Source organism: Myotis myotis, unplaced genomic scaffold (assembly GCF_014108235.1).
Source record: "Myotis myotis isolate mMyoMyo1 unplaced genomic scaffold, mMyoMyo1.p scaffold_m19_p_9, whole genome shotgun sequence".
NCBI lineage: Eukaryota > Metazoa > Chordata > Mammalia > Chiroptera > Vespertilionidae > Myotis > Myotis myotis.
The window spans coordinates 25,392,050-25,414,361 of NW_023416401.1; the positions used below are offsets into that span (position 1 = coordinate 25,392,050).

A 22,312-nucleotide genomic window follows, 5' to 3' on the forward strand; every position below is an offset into this window, starting at 1 on the left:
AATACAACTGTTACTGTCCCTTTGGCAACCCCCGTAGGATAAAACCGAGCCGTCTCCTCTTCACCTGATCACACCTTGGGGCCCAGCCCCATTTATGTATTGTGCACATTTCAGGGAGACCGTAAAGTGGAGCTGTCTGGGCAACTGCCCCCCTGGGAAACATCGGTATCTCCCTTCCCTTCTGGTCACTGGCCTCATTGTCTCCCCTGAGAGTGAGGAGATTCTGGCTTCAAGGTTCTTTTCCTAATTCAGTGTCTGCCCATCGACCTCCCACATTACCTCTCTTGTCCTCGACTCCCATTTCTGTAAAATGGAAACGCAAAGTCTCACCCTGCGTGTTGCACAGGGCTGTCCTGAGGGCAAGTGAGACCACCCTCATGGCCCTCTAAGTTGCCAGCTCTTTGACTGTATCTGAATGTGCAGCTTTGAGCACAGTGCTTGGCAGAGAGTAGCTGCTCAAAAAACATGCCCTGAATAAATAAAAGATATGGAAATTAGAAATTATAAGCCATTTACTCTGCCTTCCACAGCATGCCAAGAAGAGACTATGTGATCATGAGTAAAGTGCAAGTCCAATGCAGGGAAGGCGAGAGTAGTTTTTCAGATGGTCAAGCCCCCTTTCTTCTTGTGGTTAGTTTCATTCCTGTTATGAAATGAATTGCATCCCCTCACCCCCCAACCCATTTATATGTCAAAGTCCTAATCCTCAGTACCTCAGAATGTGACCCTATTTGGAAATAGAGTTGAGTTATACTGGAATAGGGTGCATCTCTAATCCAGTATGACCAATGTCCTTAGAAAAAGGAGAAATTTGTTCAGAGACACACACAGAGAGAACACCATGTGAAGTTGAAGACAGAGGTCTACAAGCCAAAGAATGCCAACTGTTCCCAGCACACCCCCAGAAATTAGGGGAGAGGCATGGAACAGATTCTCACACACAACTGAGAAAGAACCAACCCTGCCAACACTTGACCTTGGACTTCGAGCCTGCAGAACAGTGAGACAATACATTGCTGTTGCTAAAGCTGCCCAGTCTGTGGAACTTTGTTTCAGCAGCCCTGGCAAACCAAACAGGTCTGAACTAAACTGCTAGTTCAGCTGAACAGTCAAGTCCTGTTGATTTTCACTTCCTCACAGCCTACCTCTCCGCCACTCTTTTTCTTAGTTTCAGGTGTGCAGCATAGTGGTTAGACAATCATATACTTTACAAAGTGTTTCCCCTGATATTCCCAGTATCCAACTGGCACTAGTCTGAAGTGGTCAGAGGAGGTTTGCTGGTGCTGTTAGATTTACCCGGTTAGGCAGAGAGGCGGGCACTCTAGAGCAAGAAGCTAGATGATACCATTTGCAGCAACAATGTAGGTATATGGTGGGCCAACAATGGCCACTGGGGACTCAAAAGAGTAAGAGTGGAAACTAGCCAAGAGACTATCATCACACCCTTGCACCCCTTTGCAGGGGAAAGCGAAGCCCAGACAAAATGAAGACATTACCTAATGCCAGACATCATATTAGGGGCGGAGATGAATGTAGAGCCCACGTTTCCCAAGTCCAGCAGTGTTGCTCAGACACCTACCCTTAGCACACCAGGGACAAAGCCAGCCCAAGTGGGCAGACGGTGAGGGTTTGGGTAGAAGGGTTGGTTATTCAGAGGCTAGTACCTTGTTGGAGGTCTAAACATTTTTTCCCACAGTTGAAGACACAGCACTTCTTCTTGTCCGGACAGGTTTTGTTCTTCGAACATTCATCCCTTTCTTTGAATTGGCATTTCTCTCGGATTCTGGGGCATCTCTCTGTGGAAGAGACAGTTTTACAACCATGAGTCATGGAGGGCACAGTGCCCATCTTCTCCAGACCCAAGGCAACTCTGGGGAGTCAGGGAAATTTGCTTTTACTTTGCTCTTCCCAGGAGTCCTTTTCCTCAGGGTGTCCTCATGTATTTCCCAGCACTGCCTGCACTACCCTCCTTCCTGACCATCCCTCACTCTCTACCTTCTGATCCCATCCCTAGCCCCACCATCAGCCCAGCCCGCCTAAGGGAGGATTTCTTATCCTTGATACTAGTGACATTCCAGTTGGATAATTATTTGATGGGAGAGAAGAGCTGTCCTGCGCATCGCAGGAGGTTTAGCAGCATCCCTGGCCTCTACCCACTAGATGCCAATAGCACACCCAGTTGTAACCAAAAATGTCTCCAGACTTTGCAAATGTCCCCTGGAAGGCAAAATCACCCTGTTAAAACCCACTGGTCTGCGCTAATCTGGTCATTTTGGCCGGGTCAGGGAGTCACCGTTCAGGAATTCCTTCTTGAGGGGGAGGGGTGTATTGTACAGTGATTAATACCACTCAACCTGGCGTCAGACAGTTAGGTTTTTAAATTCTTAACTCTTGGTTTACCACTTACTCTCTCTGAGCCTTGGTTTCTTCATTTGTAAAATCGTTTTAGCCTCACAGAGTTATGAGGAAGAAAAGAGACAACACATATAAAGCTGTAATTACAGTAACTGATACACAGTCATATTAACTCGCATTTAATCCCCATGATAGTTTAATTAATATCCCCATTTGGCAGATAAGGAAACTGAAGCAGGTGGAGTTTAAGTAACTTGCCCAAGATTACATGGCTACTAAGTGGTGAAACCAGAATTTGGACCCACCAAGTCTGACTCCAGATCCCTCTCTTTAAATCCCTACTTTCTGAGTGTTCTGTAAATGGTAGCAATTAACATTATTACTATATAGTCATGGAATATTACTGTCTTAAGTTCGAAGGAACTTCTGGATACTGTCCTTTATCCCAAAGTCAAGGAACCTTTTGGGGTGCAGAACTATTTTATAGGACTGTATTTGAAATAATCAGGAATTGATAGGGATGATGTCCCAAGAAAGGGAGCTATTTTTGTGTGGGGTAAGAGGAAGGCCCCTTAAGCTCCCAGGGTTCCTATAGACCCTCCCAGAAATGTTATATTCTATGAGTCTTCCCAGCCCCTCCCCACCTTCCCCCAAGAAAGACCCTCTACTTCAAAGGGGCAGTAAGGGTTGCCTTTTCTGGATTCTTGAATTCATAGAAGAGATCTTCAACAGAGAGAGAAATAGGATGAAATATTCCAAATATCGCTCTCCTTTCCCAACCCAGGACCAAGGCTAAGATAGTGAAAAGTAACTCTATTACTTGAGACCCCATTACTTACTTGGAGAGAACAAGTTAGTCAGACTAAATCCTTGGACATTCTCTAGAAGGATGGATACCACCAGGATCCTCAAAAGTCCAGAAGACACCATTCTGAAGAAGAGCTGGCCTGTCCGTCTGGTGGTTCCAGAACATAAAAATGTCTGGCTGCCTTTGTCTAGCCTATTGTTTCAGTAGTCAGTATTTTGGATATGAGATCTGGAGTCAAGCCAGCCACTCTCTTTTTCTCCTGGGAACACCACGTTTCTGAGATTATCAATGTGGCAAGCTGGCAGCTATAACCCACAGCCCTGGGGAAAGGTCTCTTATTGGATGGCTCCTGGTTCTGGTTCTTAGTCCCCTGGGCTGGGCTGGGTCCTCTGGTCAGCTATGGGGTAGGGGTGAGAAAAGTGGGCAAAGCTTGTCTCACTTTCCAGGCTACCTTGGAAGTGAATGGGGTCTTCTTGATAACATTGAGAGTTGTGGAATGTCCTCATTCTCTATTCATTTTCCATTTTATCTGCACACTAACTGGCACACCCCTTTTGTTTCTGACAATGTGTCTTTTTGATCTCTTGGTATCTCTTTGCTTCTCTGTGTCTCTGTGTGCCTCTGCTTGACTTTTTCTTTTTCCCATGATCTCTGTGTCTCTTTCTCCCTTTCCCACACTCTCCTCCCATCTCTCTCCCTTTTCTCTTTAGGTCACTTATATTGTTTGACTAAGGCCAAAGAATAAATATGTTGCCCCAGAGCAGGGTGTGGGGAAGGAAGCAGCTGATAGAGTTTGCAGACAGAGTTTGTCAAGGTTGTGTTGCTTTGAGAACAGGAGAGAATGTCAGAGCTTTTAGAGAGCTGCTATCATCTGGCACAAACTCCCTGTTGTCTAAGGAAGAACTATCAAATGAAGAAATCTGCCTGAGAGACCACAATACAATAAAGGTCCATAAGACAACAGAGTTGTTGGATTCTAACTGGAATAGTGGAGGAGCCATTGGAAAGATAAGTTTTCCTATAGCCACGGAATCCAAAACATGAGCCAGTCAACCAGTCTTCATAGAGGGAGACACTCTTCAAAGAGTTAATGTCATCTCTAAGGTTCCTATTCCCTTTTCTAACTAGGTATTGCACTTTTGGGACAAGCTTTGTTCTCCCATTGTCCTACCCGGTGGACAGAAGCCTTGTCATCAGTGGGTGACTCTCTGGTCACAAAATTTAAGATCAAAGGCAGAGCCCCTCAGCCTATGGATAGTGATGTCCTTGACTAGGAATGCCTAAGGCACTAGGGCAGCTATATTCACTCATGTAGTGAGCCCCACGGACATTCCCTCTACCACCACCAGGACCAATGTGGTGCTTGGACCAGCCCTGTGATTCTTATTATGATTGCAGGACCCACCACTACTAAACCATCAGGGAACTTTGGAAGAACAATATTTATTACTCACAGGTCCCAAAGGGTACATGGCAGACTGGAGGGCCACACAGCAAGGTTGAGGGCAGAGAGAGGGGCAGAAAGCGTGAACCTGGGCTCTGTCTTTATTAACGTCCACGTCTGGGGTTCCATAGTTCACTCTATTAGATAATTTAAAGCATAACATTGGGAATTAGAACATGGGAAGGGAGAAGCAGGACCACTCAAGTGTCAGTTATCTAGGTTACTCAGGGCTTTCTAAAAGGCAGCCTGGTTCTTTATCTAGTTATTTTGCTCACAGCTATGTCTTACAGCTGGCAATATGTTTACTAGAGGTGAGTGTCTTTGAAATGAATGCCTTGGCAATCAAAAGCTTACTTACATAACTATAAAACATGTCAGACACTTACACTATACAATCCCATCCCACCAACTTCACAGTCTCACTAGATCCCACAAAGAGACTAAGGAATAGAATTTTTAATGAACAACCAAGATGTGTTACGCAGCCCTGTCCCTCTTATTCTACTACGTGCATTCTCCCAAACTTAGCCCTGAAGGGAATAAAAAGCTGAAATTCCTAAATGGAAGGACTCTGAGGGCCCATCAGGTCCCATGTCCTCATCTTACAGGTAGGGATCATTAAGGTCCAGAAAAGTGAAAGAGGCTGACTCAATGTCACCCAGCAGATGAGTGTCAGACATGACGTTAAGAGGGAGCTGAGTGTCTAAGTTCTTACCACAGGTCACCAGGGAATTTTCTAATATCGGTGTGAATATAATATTTTACTATGGAGTTAAAGGTAGAGAGGAATAGTGGGTCCAAAGAGAATGAAGGTTATGTCCTTAGTGAGGGGCAGGGGCTAAAGACCCATGGAGTCTGTAAGTGTCCAAATACTCCCCAGGGCTCCCAATCATGGTCAAATTGTCTCTACATTTTCTGGAAAGTAAATGAAAACTCAGAATTTCTTTTTTTTTTTTAGCAGAAGAAAAATTTTTATTTCTATCAAATTAAAAAGTTTGAATCATCCTCAAACAAGATAATCAAAGTAATCAATAATACCATGAACAGTTAGAAGAGCGTTTACAGATTAGGTTTAGACACTTTGAATTAAGCACATACACCCAAACCAAGGGGCGATGGTTTTCACATGGGCTCGCCATAAGCACGTGACTTCCGGGACAGTGGAGCTGACATTTCCCAGGACAATAAACCAGAAACAAGTCATGAGGTTAGAGAACTGATTTGAGCTTGAGAGGGATCACAATGAAATGCCATTGGAACTTGACAGTTTCCCCCAGAGATCTGTTCATCTCAAAACCAAAAGTATATAAACATCAGCAGTACAAATTCTCCTAAAACTAGAGAAGCCCTCAAGCCCTGACACCTCGGAGCTGACATAAAGACTGAGTTTTTGCTTTTCTTCCTTTTACTCTTCTTTAAGTTAAATACCAACCAGTTTGTTCCTATTTAGTACATTTTTTGTCTTTACAGCCAGAGTTTAAAACAAAAAAAAAGGAGAAAGATTTAATGAAATGGAGTTAGATACACACTAATGCCAGGGAGAATCTCCTAGGTGCACTGCTCCTTTGGAAAGTTCACCCAGAGAATCTTTTATTTCAAGAATGATGCCTCCTGGAACAGCCTAATGATCACTAAGGAAGAAAGGACTATCGATGCCATACAAAAACTTTCTCCCTTTTGGAAATGTTTTATCATCTCTACCTCTTTCTCTCACACACACTAATTATGTCGGGGAATTTGCGGAAGCATACAGAGAACGGCATTTGTTTGGGCCAGAATTGTGCGATTTGTTAAGGAAAGATACGGTATGGCATTTACAAATCATCATCATTATAATACATCGCAGCAGATGCAGGAAGCAGATTTTTCTTTGTAGTTGAAATACGGCTTCATGGTTTCCCAACACCTGGGTCTTGCATTCTTTTCCTTTGCAAACCAAACTGGCTGAGTTATATACAGAAAGGGATGAGAACTTATGTCCAGATCACGTTTCTGTACTAATAGAAGTCTCCGTCACTGGGTTCTTCTTTTGAAAAACCAAATAGATAAGGAAGTTACTAAAAATGGAGAGGAAGAGAGAGAAAGCAATTCATACTGTGAAAATGACTGATTTATGAATAGTTTCCCTGGCAAAAGTAACTGCAGCAAGAAAAGATGCTGTCTGTTAAATGAAAGGTAATAAATGAAATTCATCAGGTAGATACAGATGCCTCCCAAGATCCTGTAATGCAGCAGAGTTGAGACATATGCCCTCTGCATATACAGGGTGCAACTACCACCAGGAAACCCATTTCCTGTCTTAGCACCAGAGCGCCAAAAGCAAAGATCCCAGGAGGGAGCAAATACACCGTTCCGCCTATTAATAAGAATAGAGAGCTCAAACTAAAGAAAGCAGTCCCTTTTGAATTTTCTGATTAATCCCTGTAGGTACATAAAAACACAAATTCACATAAACAGGATTATTTCAGCTCTGGCCAGTTCACTCAGTGGTTTGAGCATCGGCCTGTAGATCGAAGAGTCTAAGGCACTGGTTGGCAAACTCATTAGTCAACAGAGCCAAATATCAACAGTACAACGATTGAAATTTCTTTTGAGAGCCAAATTTTTTAAACTTAAACTATACAGGTAGGTACATTGTTATTAACTTAATTAGGGTACTCCTAAGGCTTAGGAAGAGCCATACTCAAGGGGCCAAAGAGCCGCATGTGGCTCGTGATCTGCAGTGTGCCGACCACTGGTCTAGGTTTTGATTCCCAGTTAAGGCTGCGTGCCTCAGCTATGGGCTCAATCCCAGTCAGGTGCATTGGGAGGCAACCAATCAATGTGTCTCTCTCACATCAATGTTTCTCTCCCTCTCTCTCTCCCCCTCCTCCTTCCTCTCACTCTCTCTAAAAAAAAAAAAAAAAAAAAAAAGTCAATGGAAAAAATATCCTTGAGTGAGGATTAAAACACACACACACACACACACACAGAGAGAGAGAGAGAGAATTATTTCAGTTTTTAAATACAAGGAGGCAAGAAAATTGAAATAATATCTATTAATTAGGTTTAATTGTTGAGGATTTAATTAGACAATGCAAGTAATGTGTTTAGCATGAAGTACCGGTAAACAATAACTACTAAGAATGCCTATTCTGTAACTCGTTTGGAAATTTGTGGTCTTTATGATTTGAGCAAAGACCTCCAGCAGGTTGGAATCTTTGGAACAGAAAAAAAATTCAGATTTTGTTTTCTCATAATTGTAAAGCTGTCATATTTAGTCCAGGCACAGCCAGCAAAACGTGTTTCCTCAACTCCATGGGCTCCATTCCCTTTACTAACTACTTACTATGTGCGTAGGTTACTCACAGGAGAAAAACACTGTCAGCATCAACATTTAGCAGTATTTTCAAAATAAGCTTTTTAAAATCTTGAATAAAAAACTGAATTATTCTTTTAGTCCAGTAATTCCATATGGTCTTATTGCATCTATACATAACATAGGACCTTTTCACATTATGTACAAGCCTATTTCTTTTCTTTTCTTTTCTTTTTTTGAGGATTTCCAAAAGACGCTGTGGATTTTATGTTTTCACAAAAATGAAAGAAATGGTATTCACCCATGAGAATCAGAGCAGCAGTTTAAGCATACCCTCTGCAGAGCTCAGTTCCTGGTGTGTGAACAATTCAGTATCGCCCCCTGGTGCTCAGCTCTTAGAAAGAAATTTCAGAGGGACAAAAGCAGTAACTATCTGTATTAATAGCCTAGGGAGGGAAGAAACAGAAATGGAAAAAATGCAGTCTAATAAAAAAATAGCAGAGCCCTCGCTGGTTTGGCTCAGTGGGTAGAACATTGGCCTGCAGCCTGAAGGGTTCCGAGCTTGATTCCAGTCAAGGGCATGTACCTTAGTTGCAGGTTCCCTGGCCCTGGTGGGGGTGTGTGCAGGAGGCAACCAATTGATATGTCTCCCTCACATAGTTGATTCTCTCTGTCTCTCCCTCTGCCTTCCACTCTCTCTAAAAATAAATGGAAAAATATCCTCAGGTGAGGATTAACCAAGAAAATAAAAATAAGTAAAAAGCAGAAATCTTTCTTTCATTCCAGAATGTCTGAAAAAAAGAGATTCTGTGGAGCATGGATGCAGAAAAGAAGGTGTTACCCCTAAGAGAGAAAAAACTGAATTGTGGACACAGTCACTCAAAGTCATAAAATCGACCACGGAAAGCAACTGGCTTCACCCTCATTGTCACCAGGGGGGCACATACCAGAGAACATGGGACAAACCCCAGGCTACAGCCCTTGGCATTCCCATGTCTACTGGTGCTATGGTTCAACAGCCTTTAGGGGATGGGGGAGACCCAAAGACCACCACCATCATGGCTACTATGACAACAGCATGACTCTCAGATGAGCTAGAGCTTGGGTTATACATGTTTGAAATGCAGCCTGTATTTGCTTCCTTGTGAATGGCTTGACACATGTGCAGAGATATCTTCAACGTGTATAAGTGACCCTTCTTTTGAAAGGCAGTTAAGAGCCTCCTCATTAACTCTTTCTACTCATTAGTTTTCAAATCAGTTCACCATTTATACTAGAAGACACTGCAAGATAGCTCAGCTAGCTTCTAATTGGGACACCACACCAAAACTACACATATAATTGAAAGAACCACATCTTCCTGGTTCTTCCACTGGGCGGGCTCAGTATGCTTCTTTGGATTGTATAGGTGTGATCTTGTTCAAGAAAAGCATGTAGACACAGGGCCAGCTTTTGTTAGTCTCCATTCCAGAAAATTGGTGGAACACTCCTGGGCTCTTGTATAGTTTAATGACTGGCTTTGCCACATCCTTGTCCTTTCTTAGCCAGGCAGCAACTGCTTCAGGATTATCATCCTACTGCTAGATGAATGGTTCACCAGTGATGTCATCAATCCCATGTACCAGTTCCTAGAGCATGAAGTGATTGAACATTGTCCACCTAGCACTCAGCTCTTAGAAGGAATTTCAGAGGGACAAAAGCAATAACTATCTGTATTAATAGTCTAGGGAGGGGGGAAGCAGGTGTAAAAAAAATTCTAATAAAAATAGCAGCAGCCAAATTCTTTCATTGCAGAATGTCTGAAAAGAAGAAATTCTATAAAGCATGGGGTCAGGGCACATATAAGAATCATGTACAACTTAGTGAAACAACAACATGATGTTTCTCTCTCTCTCTCACACTCTCTCTCTTTAAAAATCAATAAATAAATTTGTAAAAAAGAAAATATTTTTACTTACTATCTAGGGTTGAGGTTCCAGGCACTTTAGTCCACAACGTGAGCAGCACTTGTCCCCCAACTGGCAATCCTCATCTCTCTGGCACTGGGGTTTATCAATCTTTAGACATGTTGGGGGCTTTGGTGGGCAGGAACCTGTTTTGACTTTATGGGATACAACAAGGTACTTAAACTTTAAATACTTGATCATAAAAAAATAAAAATATCACAGCTTTTATCTCTTTTATTATAATACTAGAGGCCCAGTGCACGAAATTTGTACGGGTGGGGGGGGGGGTTGTCCCTCAGCCCAGCCTGCAACAACACCAGTGTCCCTCACCCCGGCCTCCAGCCCAAGGCCTCTCCCCTCCTCTCCCTCCACGTGGCCAGGGCACAGACACTGGGCTCGCATTCCCGAGGTGACGCCGCCAGCGTTCCTCCCTGGCCACTATGGGCGCTGCCATCTTTGTCTCGGATTGATGGTTAATTTACATATTACTCATTTATTATATAGAATCAGCATGTAACTACAGTGGGGCCTTGACTTACGAGTTTAATTCGTTCCGTGACAGAGCTCGTAACTCAAATTACTCGTATGTCAAATCAACAGTGAACGAGTGAGACACGTGATGCTGGGCTGATGTTGTGGCGTTCACTGTGACGTTTGCTGCACCATCTAGCGGTGGGGTATCTGAAGCTGGCTCGTAACCCGAATGTTAGCTCGCAACTCAAAGCAAAAAATCAGCTAAGAGACAGCTCGTATCTCGAAAAACTCATTAGTCGGGACACTCGTAAGTTAAGGCCCCACTGTATAATATTTCACATTATCCTGGATTAACCATAATTATTGTGCTAATACTTATAAAATTGAAAAATCATTAAAAAATAAGTACTTGATCATAGTTTGAGACAAATTTGGAGTCTCTTGGGAACCCTAAAAAGGATTTTCTTCTGATTAAGCCTTTTATCTTTCCCTCTAGCATAACAATAGAGTGAAGGAAGCAGAGTATCAACTTTCTATGGCTAATAATTTTGAGGGACATCAAAAAGTTTTGCCATCTCTTACTTATAAAATCTGATAGTATTTCTACCTGTCCCTAAAGAATTAATGGATTTGGGTTATCTAATTCCATAGTACCAGAGGTAGAAGAAAGAGTATTAAAGATTATCAGAAGTTCCTTGTTTTATAAACTATAGAAATTGAGGACCATAGAGGGGGAAGTGAGTTGCCTAAGCCCACACAGAAAAGTTGGAAGTCAGTTGAAAAGACTTGACTCCTTCCATCATACCATGCTGTTCCTCAAAACACTGACAATCCCTGGGACAAGATCATACCATCTGAACAGTCGGGGGCGGGGGGCGGGGGGAATGAACACTAGCCTTAGAGGCTGGAGAGTTTACTTCTAGCCCAACATATTTTGCTACCAATCTTTTCCCTAGTACACCTTACAGGGTGTGAATATGCTGTGCATGCTCTGAAGTTCTCTGCAGACTTACTAGGAATATACTCAATGGTTATGATTTTTGGTATGAATAAGTGCATCCTGTCACCTTGTAGGCTTTTGCAGAAAGAGATTCAGAATAAATGAGTTTTCATGGGGAAAAAATGGGGAGTGATAACACACATGATTGACTTTGAAGAACAGCATAATAGTCTCCTGAGATCAGGAGGGCAACATGAGCGCATTGTTTGGGTATTAAAGGGGGAAAGGTTCTCAAGAGAACTCTAAGGTTAACCTAAGACTCAGCACAGCATCCTCAGCTCGTATACTTTGGGAGGCATACCCGGTACTCACCTATCCAGAAGACGGAACAAACAAAGCCACACATGGATTCACAACATTTCTCATTCTCAGCGCAATCATTGTCACTCTTACACGAACCCGAACATTGCATACGGTCCTTGGAAGGAAAGAGTGGGCACTGTCCTTTCTTGACTAAAACAAGAGCAGATATGAGCTCCTTAAAACCCCATCCCATTGCCCCGCCCTCAAGCAACTTCTCCTCTTCAAAACTAGTATTTCTGTGACTTGGTTCATTCTGCCTACGGGTAGTGGGCTGTGGAGGAATGAAACGCCTCACATTTTATGGGATGCAATAGACCAGGGGTCCTCAAACTACGGCCCACAGGCCACATGCAAATACAAATATTGTATTTGTTCCCGTTTTGTTTTTTTACTTCAAAATAAGATATGTGCAGTGTGCATAGGAATTTGTTCATAGTGTTTTTTTTTTAAACTATAGTCCGGCCCTCCAACGGTCTGAGGGACAGTGAACTGACCCCCTGTTTAAAAAGTTTGAGGACCCCTGCAATAGACAAAGAGTTAGGATTGGTGTTTGAAGCCCCAAGGTAAAGTCCCAGTCCTGCTTCAGTTTCTCCTATACCAGTAAAATAGAAGTGTTATGTGAGATCTACACAAATCAATGTAAGACATTTTCGGGGATTTGGTTTTACTTTGAATGAGGAGTGACAGGATGACTCACATTTTGAAAGGATCGTTGTGGCTATTGTGTAATAGATTGTAAAAGGGGAAGGATAGAAGCATGGAGACCTGTGAGTAGGCTGAAGCCATACCAGGTGAGAAGATGACACCTCCTACCAGGGTAGCAGCTGTGGAAGTAGGAAGAAGCAGTCAACTCCTAGATCTATTTCCCTAACTAAACGGATGTTGATTGAAAAAGGAAGATATCATGGGTGATTTAGGAGTTTTGTGTTGTTGTTTTTTACAACTAAGATGGGGTGATCTATGGATATGGCAGGTTTGAGATGGGAGAGTTAAGGTATTCAATTTTAGACAAGTTAAATGTGAGGCATTTATGAGATCCAGATAATCTCAAAGTCTGAGCCTTTAGCAGTATGGGTTTTCTGTTTCTAGTTAGACTAGGCCCTCAGATGGCCAAGGACATTAGTCTTACCAGTTAACGAGCAAGCCTTCATGCAGTCTTCCTTGCTGAGGAAGTTGTTGGAATTTCCATCACAGCCTCCATATTTAAAAGGTTTGCATAACAAATTTTTTAAATCATAATGCCAGCGCCTATCAAAATGCTTACAGTTTCCTTGATCGAATGATAGCATGCAGGGTTCTGAGGGCAAGAAGCAAAGAGGGAAAAACATAAAAGGTAGCAAAAGAGGGAAGGGGTCAGGCCCTCGGCATTTTTATAATTCATGGTGTTACCATTCACATCATAGAAAGAGCCATGGTCAATAAAACTTCTAGTCTTCACTCTACTACAAATGCTCTGTAGTGAATAGCATCTCTGAGCATCTTTTCTACCTTGCAAAGGATCTCATAAAGAGTACATGAGAATGCTTTGGAGCTGATATTTCCACTTCTCTGAGCTTTGGGTGGGCAAGACTCGTTCGGCAGCTATATCCAAAGTGCCTAAGACAGTGCCTGACACATAGGAGCGTTAAAATACTGAGAAAGAAAAAAAAAAAGCACCCGCTCATGCCTGGAAACTTACCTGATGCTCACAGCTAAGTCACGTTGTTTCTCTGTAGGACATAAACAATCTCACAGAACAGCCACATCAACCAAGGTCACTCTGAGACCAGTATAAATTGAACCAAAAAATAAAAATCACTGTGAAACCCACAAAATAACAAGCACCTTTGAGTGATTTATGCTTCTCTACTGACTACACTCTATCCTCATTCTAGCCTGTCCTCTCTGTAGATAAGATTCACCGAGGTACTCATAGAATTGCCCCACTTTCTGATAGCATCCAATCTAGAGCCAACCCCCACTTCCTTAGACTGTCCCTGAAATAACCCTATCAAAGCCTCAATCCCATAGTAGATTCTTTCTAACAGCTTCTTAGTGAGATGCCTCAGGTTGTCTGTGATGAACATTCTCCCTGACTGCAATGAGTAACAAACCCAACTTGTTTAATTACAGGTGTGTTTCTGGTTGACTTTGGGCAAAAGACATTGACAATAGATATTTGTTGAGTGGACTTATATAAAATGCAGAGTTCCCTACTATTAGATGGTCAATAGCTTGAGTTACCAGAAAACTTCCTTGTAGGCCAGAGTCCAACAACAACACCAGCGTCTAAGCTGACTGAGGTTTATATTTGGGACTGTGTGTCTCTTGACACACAGTGAGCATGCACTTGAAAGTTGGGAGTCTAATTAGAAAAGGTGCACAACACGAACCCTGGCCTCTTTATCCTGCCATCCTAGGGAATGTTCAGCCAGTTCTGGACCAGTAAGAAGTAAGGTGCCTCAAATGACACCTCTGCCTTCAGCCTGGAAGCCACTACCTTCGTATGGATCCATGCACTTCTTCCTACAGGCAAATTGGCAGCACTTCAAGTGTTCCTCACAGCCATAATCCCCTGCACACGATCTTTGAATCTTAGTCTGACACTTGAGTCTCTCTTCAGGGCATATTCCTGGTTTCTCTGCAAGAAAGGTATGTCTGAATTTACAAACAACTCTTGAGAGTTTCAGCTCTTCTGCCATAGCAAAGGTGAACAGTGAAACTATCTCAGTCCTATCCTCTGCCTTTAATCTTTAGTTCTTGCTGACTGTATTTAGGGACTGGGTCTGCCTCTCACCACTCTCAGCCCATTGAGATAGATCTGAATTAGAAATGTGTGCCCATGTAGAACTAAAGGGGAAGCCTCTTAGATTCCAGGGCAGGTGGTTAAATGGTAACCAAGATCCTTGCCTTAAATTCAGGAGCTCTCTCCTCTTGAAACTTATATTTTAATGCTTAATTCCTGTCTCTAGTATCTTAGTTGACAAGGGGAATTAATTAGTGGGGAGTAGCAGAAATATGGAAATAGGACTCAGGAGGCCTAATTTTAGCCCCTAACTCCCTGTAAGTTCAAGACCAACCTGAGTTCCACTATATGATTCACATTTCCTGTAAGGGGGAAGGAAATGTTGGAGTGGAGGAAGCACTGTAAGCAAGACAGATCTGGCTTGGGAGTTTGACTCAACACAACCAACTAAATAATCTTGGAGAAAATGTCTTCCTTCGTCTGTGTCGTAATTTCCCAATCTGCAAAATGAGAATTACAATCTCTACCTTATAGGCTGCTTAAAACAATGAAGTGGGATGATGCCAAAATGTACTTATCGTGCCTGGCACATGGTAAGCGCTTGGCACATATGGGTTTACTTCCTTTCTATTTAGGGCTAGATATGGCTTCCTTATTTCAGCTCTTGTATGAGGCAGAATTCCAAAGTTGTACCCTCAAGATTCCGATCCTCTAGTTATTGGATCAAACACCCATTTAGATACTGCTGTGAAGGGATTTTGTAAAGGGAATTAAAGTCTCAAGTCAGTTGACCTTAAGATACATTGATTATTTAAGTGGGCCTGATTCAATTTCTTGAGTCCTTAAAAAGAAGAGGGTTCCCCCCCCCATAATTAGTAGAGAAGAAAAGACCATAAAGATTCAAACTATAACACAAATCCATTATGCTATTCATAGCTTTGAAGCTGGAGGAGGCTCAGTGCCAAGGAATGAGGGTGGACTCTAGAAGATGACAGCCAATAAGGAAACCTCAGTCTGCAATGGCAAGAAAAGGATTCTGCTAACATCCAGTGATCTTGGGAGAGTCCCAGAAGACAACAGCAGCCTTGCTGACACCGTGATTTCAGCCTGGTCAGAACCTGAGCACAGGATCCTCCTTCCTCCTACAGGTAACTGGTTATGCAGCAACAATGCTTAATTTTGCTTCATGCTCATTACTTCTCCAGTGGAACCTGACCAGAGAGGCATGATCCTTTTAAACAATACTGAGTCTTGGAACTATAGATGTTGAGAATTACAAACACCATAATAATCATTAGCATCAACCTTCTAATTTCATAGGTTTAAAAACAATAAGGTCAGAGTAGATAACAGTGAATTAGGGGGAGGTCTGGGACTTCTAATCCATGGCTCACTCCAGAAGATCCCACATCTCCCCTAAGGACTGGCCACTGAGACTTATAATATTTTCAACTATATTTCTTACCTCTCAGTCCACCCTTAATATTCCTCCAAGGATAGCCTGAAGCTAAGAAGAGCATATGGTTCCCAACCTGAAGTGCACAACAAAATCATCTGTGCATCATTTAGCAAATATAGACCGTGAACCGAATCAGAATGTCTAGAAAGTGAGGCCCAGGGACTCAGATTTTTCAAGTTGCTCGGTAATCTTGAAGCAGCCAACTGGGCACCATGATGTAGGCTACTAATTGGGAACCAGTGTTCTAGGTTTGGGCACAGAGTTAAGCAAATCACACAGGACACCTCCAAAGAGGTAAAGATGCATAAAAACCTTGGGATTATGAAGACAAACTTCCCTTCTCACTAGTGCTGACTCCAGCCAGTTCTTCCTGCTCCCTGTTTTGGGGGCTATTTAAACCTTTCTTGGGGTTTCAGTCATGGTAGCCTCTTACCCCACTTTCAGCTTGAACTCTCACTTAGAATCCTCCTTCCTCCCTGTCAGCCCTTCTCAGCCACTTACCTTGTGTGTACAGTTTCCATTGTGATACACACCCCAGGAGTTCCTCTGCTGTTACTGGGGATGGTCCCCAAAGTTCTGGTCTCAGCCCTCTCCTGTCATTACTTGACACGTACTTCCCAGATGACCACGTCCATTCCTGTGACAATCCCAACTGTGATTCCTTTATCTCCCCCAGACCTCTCCTCTCTTCCAGGCTAAGACACTTATATCCAGCCACCTGGGGACAATGGCATTTGAGCATCTCATAAGCACCTCTGTTGCAAGATGTTTAAAAAGAGCCAGTGTCTCCCGGTGCCAAAACCGTGCCTTTTGTCTGTTCCCATTTTGACATTTGGCAGCAATAGTCCCCATGAAATAAGCTCCTCCCTTTCCATCAGCCTAGCATCCTATCAGTCATGGACTTGGGTCGATTCAATCTCCTAACTCTCCAAACCCCTCCCTTCTCCCTCTTTACTATGACTTCCTCTGACCTTTCTTAACTATTCCAACAGCCTCCTCACTGGTCCTCTGCCTTCCAGCTCTTATCTAGTGACTGATTAATTTTTTTAAATTAAACTTGGAAAAAACACATATCGGGAAAAGTTAGGGAAATAATTTCCAGGGAGCAGGTGAGGGAAGGATCTGAAGGGCCCAAAGTGGGTGAGTAGGACTTGTTCTCTGAAACCGTAGTGGAAGTGGCTTCATTGAACACAAGTCCTTGCCTCACGCCGAACCCTCAGTCCCTGAGAATGCCTGCTTAGGATGAGCAGCTACAGCTTTTCTGAACCCACGTCTGATTCTTTGGCGTTGCGCCGCAAATGTCATCTCCAAAGAGAGGGAGAGAAGCAGCAAGAGAGCTCTGCTCCTCCTGGAGACGATGGCGGTGTGGCGAGGAAGGGGCCTGTGTGGGATGAGAAGAGGGGCAGGGGTTAGGCACAAACCAGAGAGAGACACAAAGCACATGCAGATGAACCTTAGAAATAATCCACCAATTCCCTTAGTTTACAAATTTAAAAACTGAGAATCATAATGGAGAAGGGGCTTGTCTCTGGTCACATGGCAAGTAGGACAGGACCTTCAGTCCCAGGACCCTCCCCATGGTCCCACACTCTTCCATGGTACAGGATGTGATCTACCCAGACACTTGCCCATATGGCTCTGGGTGAGAGGCCACATGTGAATGATCACAGTGATTCCGCTGTAGCAGTTACAAGGCTAGTTTGCCCACAGTCACTCCTGGGGCAATCCCAGGCTCTAAGGAGCACTTTTCTTTGTACCACTCATGACAAGAAACAGATTTTCAGGAGAGAGCCTGGGCATATGGCCCTCCATCTTAGGAGGAACAAGGATCCCAGATGACCTGGGGGTAACAAAAGGATCCCTTTTATTCCTTCTGGTGTTATCCAAGCCTGGGAACTTATGATCTTAGACAACCACATAAATAGATGATATTTCCCCACTAACTCACATCTCCATTTTCTAGGTCTCTTCCTGGCCCTTAAGTATTTTTAAAATATTATGATGGGAAGAACTGCTAATGCCTTACTGTATTAGCTCTCTTGGAGTAAATGCATTTTAAAAACAGTAAGAGAGGAAGATGGCGGCATAGGTAAACACCAGAAATTGCTGCTTGCACAACCACTTCGAAAATACAACTAAAAGACAAAACTGACATCATCCAGAACCACAGGAAGGCTGTCTAAGTGAAAATTCTACAACTAGAAGGAAAGCGAAAAGCACACTGAGACCCAGAGGAGTTGCGGAAGTAAAGTGCAGAGGTACGGAGGCGCACGTGGAAAGGGCTGGCAACTGAGGACATGGTTGTCTTTTTCAATCAGGAGGGAGTCTCAAGCTCCCTACTGCTCTGAACTCCTGTTTCAGGCAAGTCTCTGGAGACCCCACTCATACGGGGAGAAACTGGACTGTCTGGCAGTGGGTGGAACTCGAGGGCGGCTTTCTCTCAGAGGTGCTTGCAGCCATTACCGTGGGACACTGAGACCCTGGGCCTCTTAGGGTAGGACTGAGGATCAGCCATACCTGTTTGCTCCACCCTGTTGATTCCCTGAGACCCCGCCCTACCCAAGCTGTGCCCAGAGGCTTTTGCATATGAATGGCCTGACCCTTTGCAATCTGAAAATTACCTAACAAACTGCAGCTGGGTCAGAGAGACCCAGAACTTCCAAAAGAAGGCCCAAGGCCCCACAGCAGCTTGCATTGCTTCACAGCTGGGCCTCATCTGGGCACCTCCAAACCCCAAACAAAGAAGAGGAATCTGCAGATCTCTCCATAGATCCTGCTGGGTAGCTTCAGGAAGAGGCTAAATTAGCACCTCCTTAGAGATCCAAGAGCCAGTGTACCCAGTGGTCAGAGGGGGACCATCCAGATTACAACTCCTCAGATCCATAAGGGACACACTTAGGGGGCAGACTCAGTGAGCACCAAAGCCCCACTGAAGTAAGTCTTGCCCCAGAAGGGTGTCTCCAGCACAGAAGTTCTCCCACTGTCAACACAGCTGATTCTCACAGACAATTGGCCTGGAGGTCAATTCCTCCCAGTGATACCTACAACAATCAAGGCTTAACTACAATAAGACTGTGCACAAAGCCCACAAAGGGGTTCACCAAGAGTGTCCACCTCAGATAATTGGGGAGGCTGAGCCACTGGGCCCTATAGGACACCTAGCACAGAAAGCCACCCTATCAACACAGGGAAGCATAAAAAATGCAGAGACAAAAGAAACAGGTCACAAATGACAGAAATGGAGGAAAGCAAACTACTGGATATAGAGTTCAAAACCACGGTTATAAGGTTTTTCAAGAATTTTCTAGAAACTGCCGATAAAGTTAATGAGACTCTCAAGAAATCTAATGAGACCCTCAAGGATATGAAAAAGGACCATATAGAAATTAAGCAAACACTGACTGAAATAAAGAATATTATACAGAGTTCCAATAGCAGACTAGAGGATCGCAAGAATCAAGTGAAAGATTTGAAATGCGAAGAAGCAAAAAACACCCAACCGGAAAAACAAAAAGAAAAAAGAATCCAAAAATATGAAGATAGTGTAAGGACCCTCTGGGACAACTTCAAGTGTGCCAACATCCAAATTATGGGGGTGCCAGAAGAAGAAAGAGAGCAAGATATTGAAAACCTATTTGAAGAAATAATGACAGAAAACTTCCCCTACCTGGTGAAAGAAATAGACTTCCAAGTCCAGGAAGCGCAGAGAACCCCAAACAAAAGGAATCCAAAGAGGACCCCACCAAGACACATCATATTAAAATGCCAAGAGCAAAAGACAAAGAGAGAATCTTAAAAGCAGCAAGAGAAAAACAGTTAGTTACCTACAAGGGAGTACCCATAGACTGTCAGCTGATTTCTCAACAGAAACTATGCAGGCCAGAAGGGAGTGGCAAGAAATATTCAAAGTGATGAATAGCAAGAATCTACAACCAAGATTACTTTACCCAGCAAAGCTAGCATTCAGAATTGAAGGTCAGATAAAGAGCTTCACAGATAAGAAAAAGCTAAAGGAGTTCATCATCACCAAACCAGTATTATATGAAATGCTGAAAGGTATTCTTTAAGAAGAGGAAGAAGATGAAAAAGGTAAAGATACAAATTATGAACAACAAATACACTTCTATCAACAAGTGAATCTAAAAATCAAGTGAATAAATAATCTGATGAACAGAATAAACTGGTGAATATAATACAATCAGGGGCATAGAAAGGGAGTGGACTGACTATTCTCAGGAGCACAAGGGGTGTGGGGGGTGCGGGAAGAGACTGGACAAAAATCGTACACCTATGGATGAAGATAGTGGGTGGGTGGGGGGGTAAGGGCAGAGGGTGGTTTTGGAACCGGGTAGAGGGGAGCTATGGAGGAAAAAAAAGAGGAACAACTGTAATAATCTGAACAATAAAGATTTAATTAAAAAAATAGTAAGAGACGGACAAAGGGAGGGAGGAAGAAGGAAGGGAAGGGGAGAGAGAGAGAGAGAGAGAGAGAGAGAGAGAGAGAGAGAGAAGGGGAGGGAAGGAGAGGGGAGGGGAGGGGAGGGGAGGGGAGGGGAGGGGAAAGGGAAGGGAGGGGAGGGGAAGGGGAGGGGAGGGGAGGGAAGGGAAGGGAAGAGAAGGGAAGGGAAGGGAAGGGAAGGGAAGGGAAGGGAAGGGAAGGGAAGGGAAGGGAAGGGAAGGGAAGGGAATGAATGTGTCTCTATGCCATTTATGCATCTGTATTATTGGTAGAACTTCAGACACTAAGAGAGGGATAGAATCTTTGCCAGATATCCTAATTGGCTGCCTAAGAATAAAGACCTGTGACAATGTTTTTGTTGTTGTTATTTTTCAGAATTAGAATCTAGTATCCTTCCCAAAATTTTACAACAGTGCCTGGACTGCTCAGTAATGAGAATATGGGCCAAGACACAGTTGGTCCTGGCTTGGTCATTTATAGCTGTAGCTGTATCTTGGGTCCTAGTTTCCTCATCTAGAAAATGGAAGTAATATCACCTGCCTAGCAGCTCTGTTGTCGATGTGAAGAGTGGATGAGATAGTGTGAAGAGTATTCATGAATGGGTATGGTATGATCAAAACTTAGTTTAGACTTGGACCTGAGTTCACATCCTGAATCCCCCTCTTACTAGCTATGTAGTCTCAGCTCAGTTATTTATCCTTGCTGAGCCTCGTTTTTCACAAAGGGAATAGTATTAAAACCTACTTCATAGACATGAGAATTAATTGAACTATTGTGTAAAGCATAGTGTGGCTCAGTGGTCTCAGTTCGATTCCTGGTCAGGGCACATGCCCAGGTTTAAGGGGGCAGTCAATTCGTGCTTCTCTCTCATCACTGATGTCTCTCTCTCTCTCCCTCTCCCTTCCTCTCACTGAACTTAATAAAAACATTTAAAAAAAGAAAATCACTTGTGATTTGTGATCAGTATTCTAACTACTAGGAAACAAATTCTTTTGTAAGTATAAGGTTTTCTATTGTATGTCTTTATAAAAATTAAAAGAGACATTAATCAAGTTGATTAATATTTAAATTAGATATTTAAAATATTTTTTATTATAGAGCATTATGAGATTTTTGGCAACTAACTAGAAGTTCAAAGAACCAAGTGACATACCAATAATGAAATTTTATTCCCATGCACTTATATATCATTGAAATATGCATTCATTACCTATAGAATTTTGTTTATCAATAAAATTTTGTGTATTTATTAATATTCAATGTATTTATTTATATATTCATTATTATTATATTATTTAAATAACAACTGGAACAAAAAATAAAACCATAAGAAAAAAATTTATTCCTAGTGTTTTATAGTCCCAGTAGATGTAAACAGTGAAGTGTAACTTATATGCATGTTTTTGTTGCATAAAAGTATGAAAAGTCATGAAGAAAAAAGTTTTGAGCATAACATTATATTCCATGACATGAAAGGTCTAAGCAAGAGGAATGGAAATAGGAGTTCAAGAGGAAGAAAAAGTGTTTTAAAATTTCCAACTATTAAGGTGGTTTTTATCTATATGTATATATTTTTTATCAGTACAGAGGTCTTTATTTTGGCACTCGTCGTGCCATGAATTCATAGGAAGCGGGTTCCAGCCACTCAGGCTCCTTCCCATTGGTTCTCACAAAGTGTGCTGGTCTGAGTAGAGCCAGCTGGTGCTTCAGCTGGACGTAGGTATCTTTCTCTTGGGCTTCCTTTTTTCTTTTTCCTGATCATTTTTCTTCACACCCTACCTTTCCCCATGTGGCAGAGGTTGCTCTTTGCAATAAATCCAGGAGCATTTTGCAACTGACAGATCTACAGATGTCCAGGAGCTGGGGGAACAGTGTGAATTTCCAGGTTACAACCTTTGAAAACTACAGGTAAGGCCCCATCATGGTCCCCTATTGCTCCCCCACTGGGAACACACACACCCTGCCTCAAAGTCCTGTTTTGTTTCCATGCATGAAAGCTCCTTGTCCACATCTTCCTCATTCCAATAGCATGGTGGGTTCT

At 42.9% G+C, this 22,312-nt stretch overlaps 1 protein-coding gene across 1 annotated transcript in view; it reads right to left on the bottom strand.

Annotated features, from left to right (window-relative positions):
• Nucleotides 1-17,768, bottom strand: part of LOC118663238 (papilin-like) — a 38,779-nt gene extending 21,011 nt beyond the window's left edge. Inside the window, exons 1-8 of the mRNA XM_036322685.1 lie at nucleotides 17,761-17,768; nucleotides 17,084-17,193; nucleotides 14,108-14,248; nucleotides 12,758-12,925; nucleotides 11,638-11,778; nucleotides 9,877-10,006; nucleotides 3,195-3,310; nucleotides 1,665-1,796 (exon numbers count right to left, since the gene is read on the bottom strand). Coding sequence (XP_036178578.1) covers nucleotides 1,665-1,796; nucleotides 3,195-3,310; nucleotides 9,877-10,006; nucleotides 11,638-11,778; nucleotides 12,758-12,925; nucleotides 14,108-14,248; nucleotides 17,084-17,193; nucleotides 17,761-17,768 — 946 coding nt within the window. The remainder of the gene's footprint in view (nucleotides 1-1,664; nucleotides 1,797-3,194; nucleotides 3,311-9,876; nucleotides 10,007-11,637; nucleotides 11,779-12,757; nucleotides 12,926-14,107; nucleotides 14,249-17,083; nucleotides 17,194-17,760) is intronic.
• Between the last annotated feature and the right edge of the window lie 4,544 nt (nucleotides 17,769-22,312).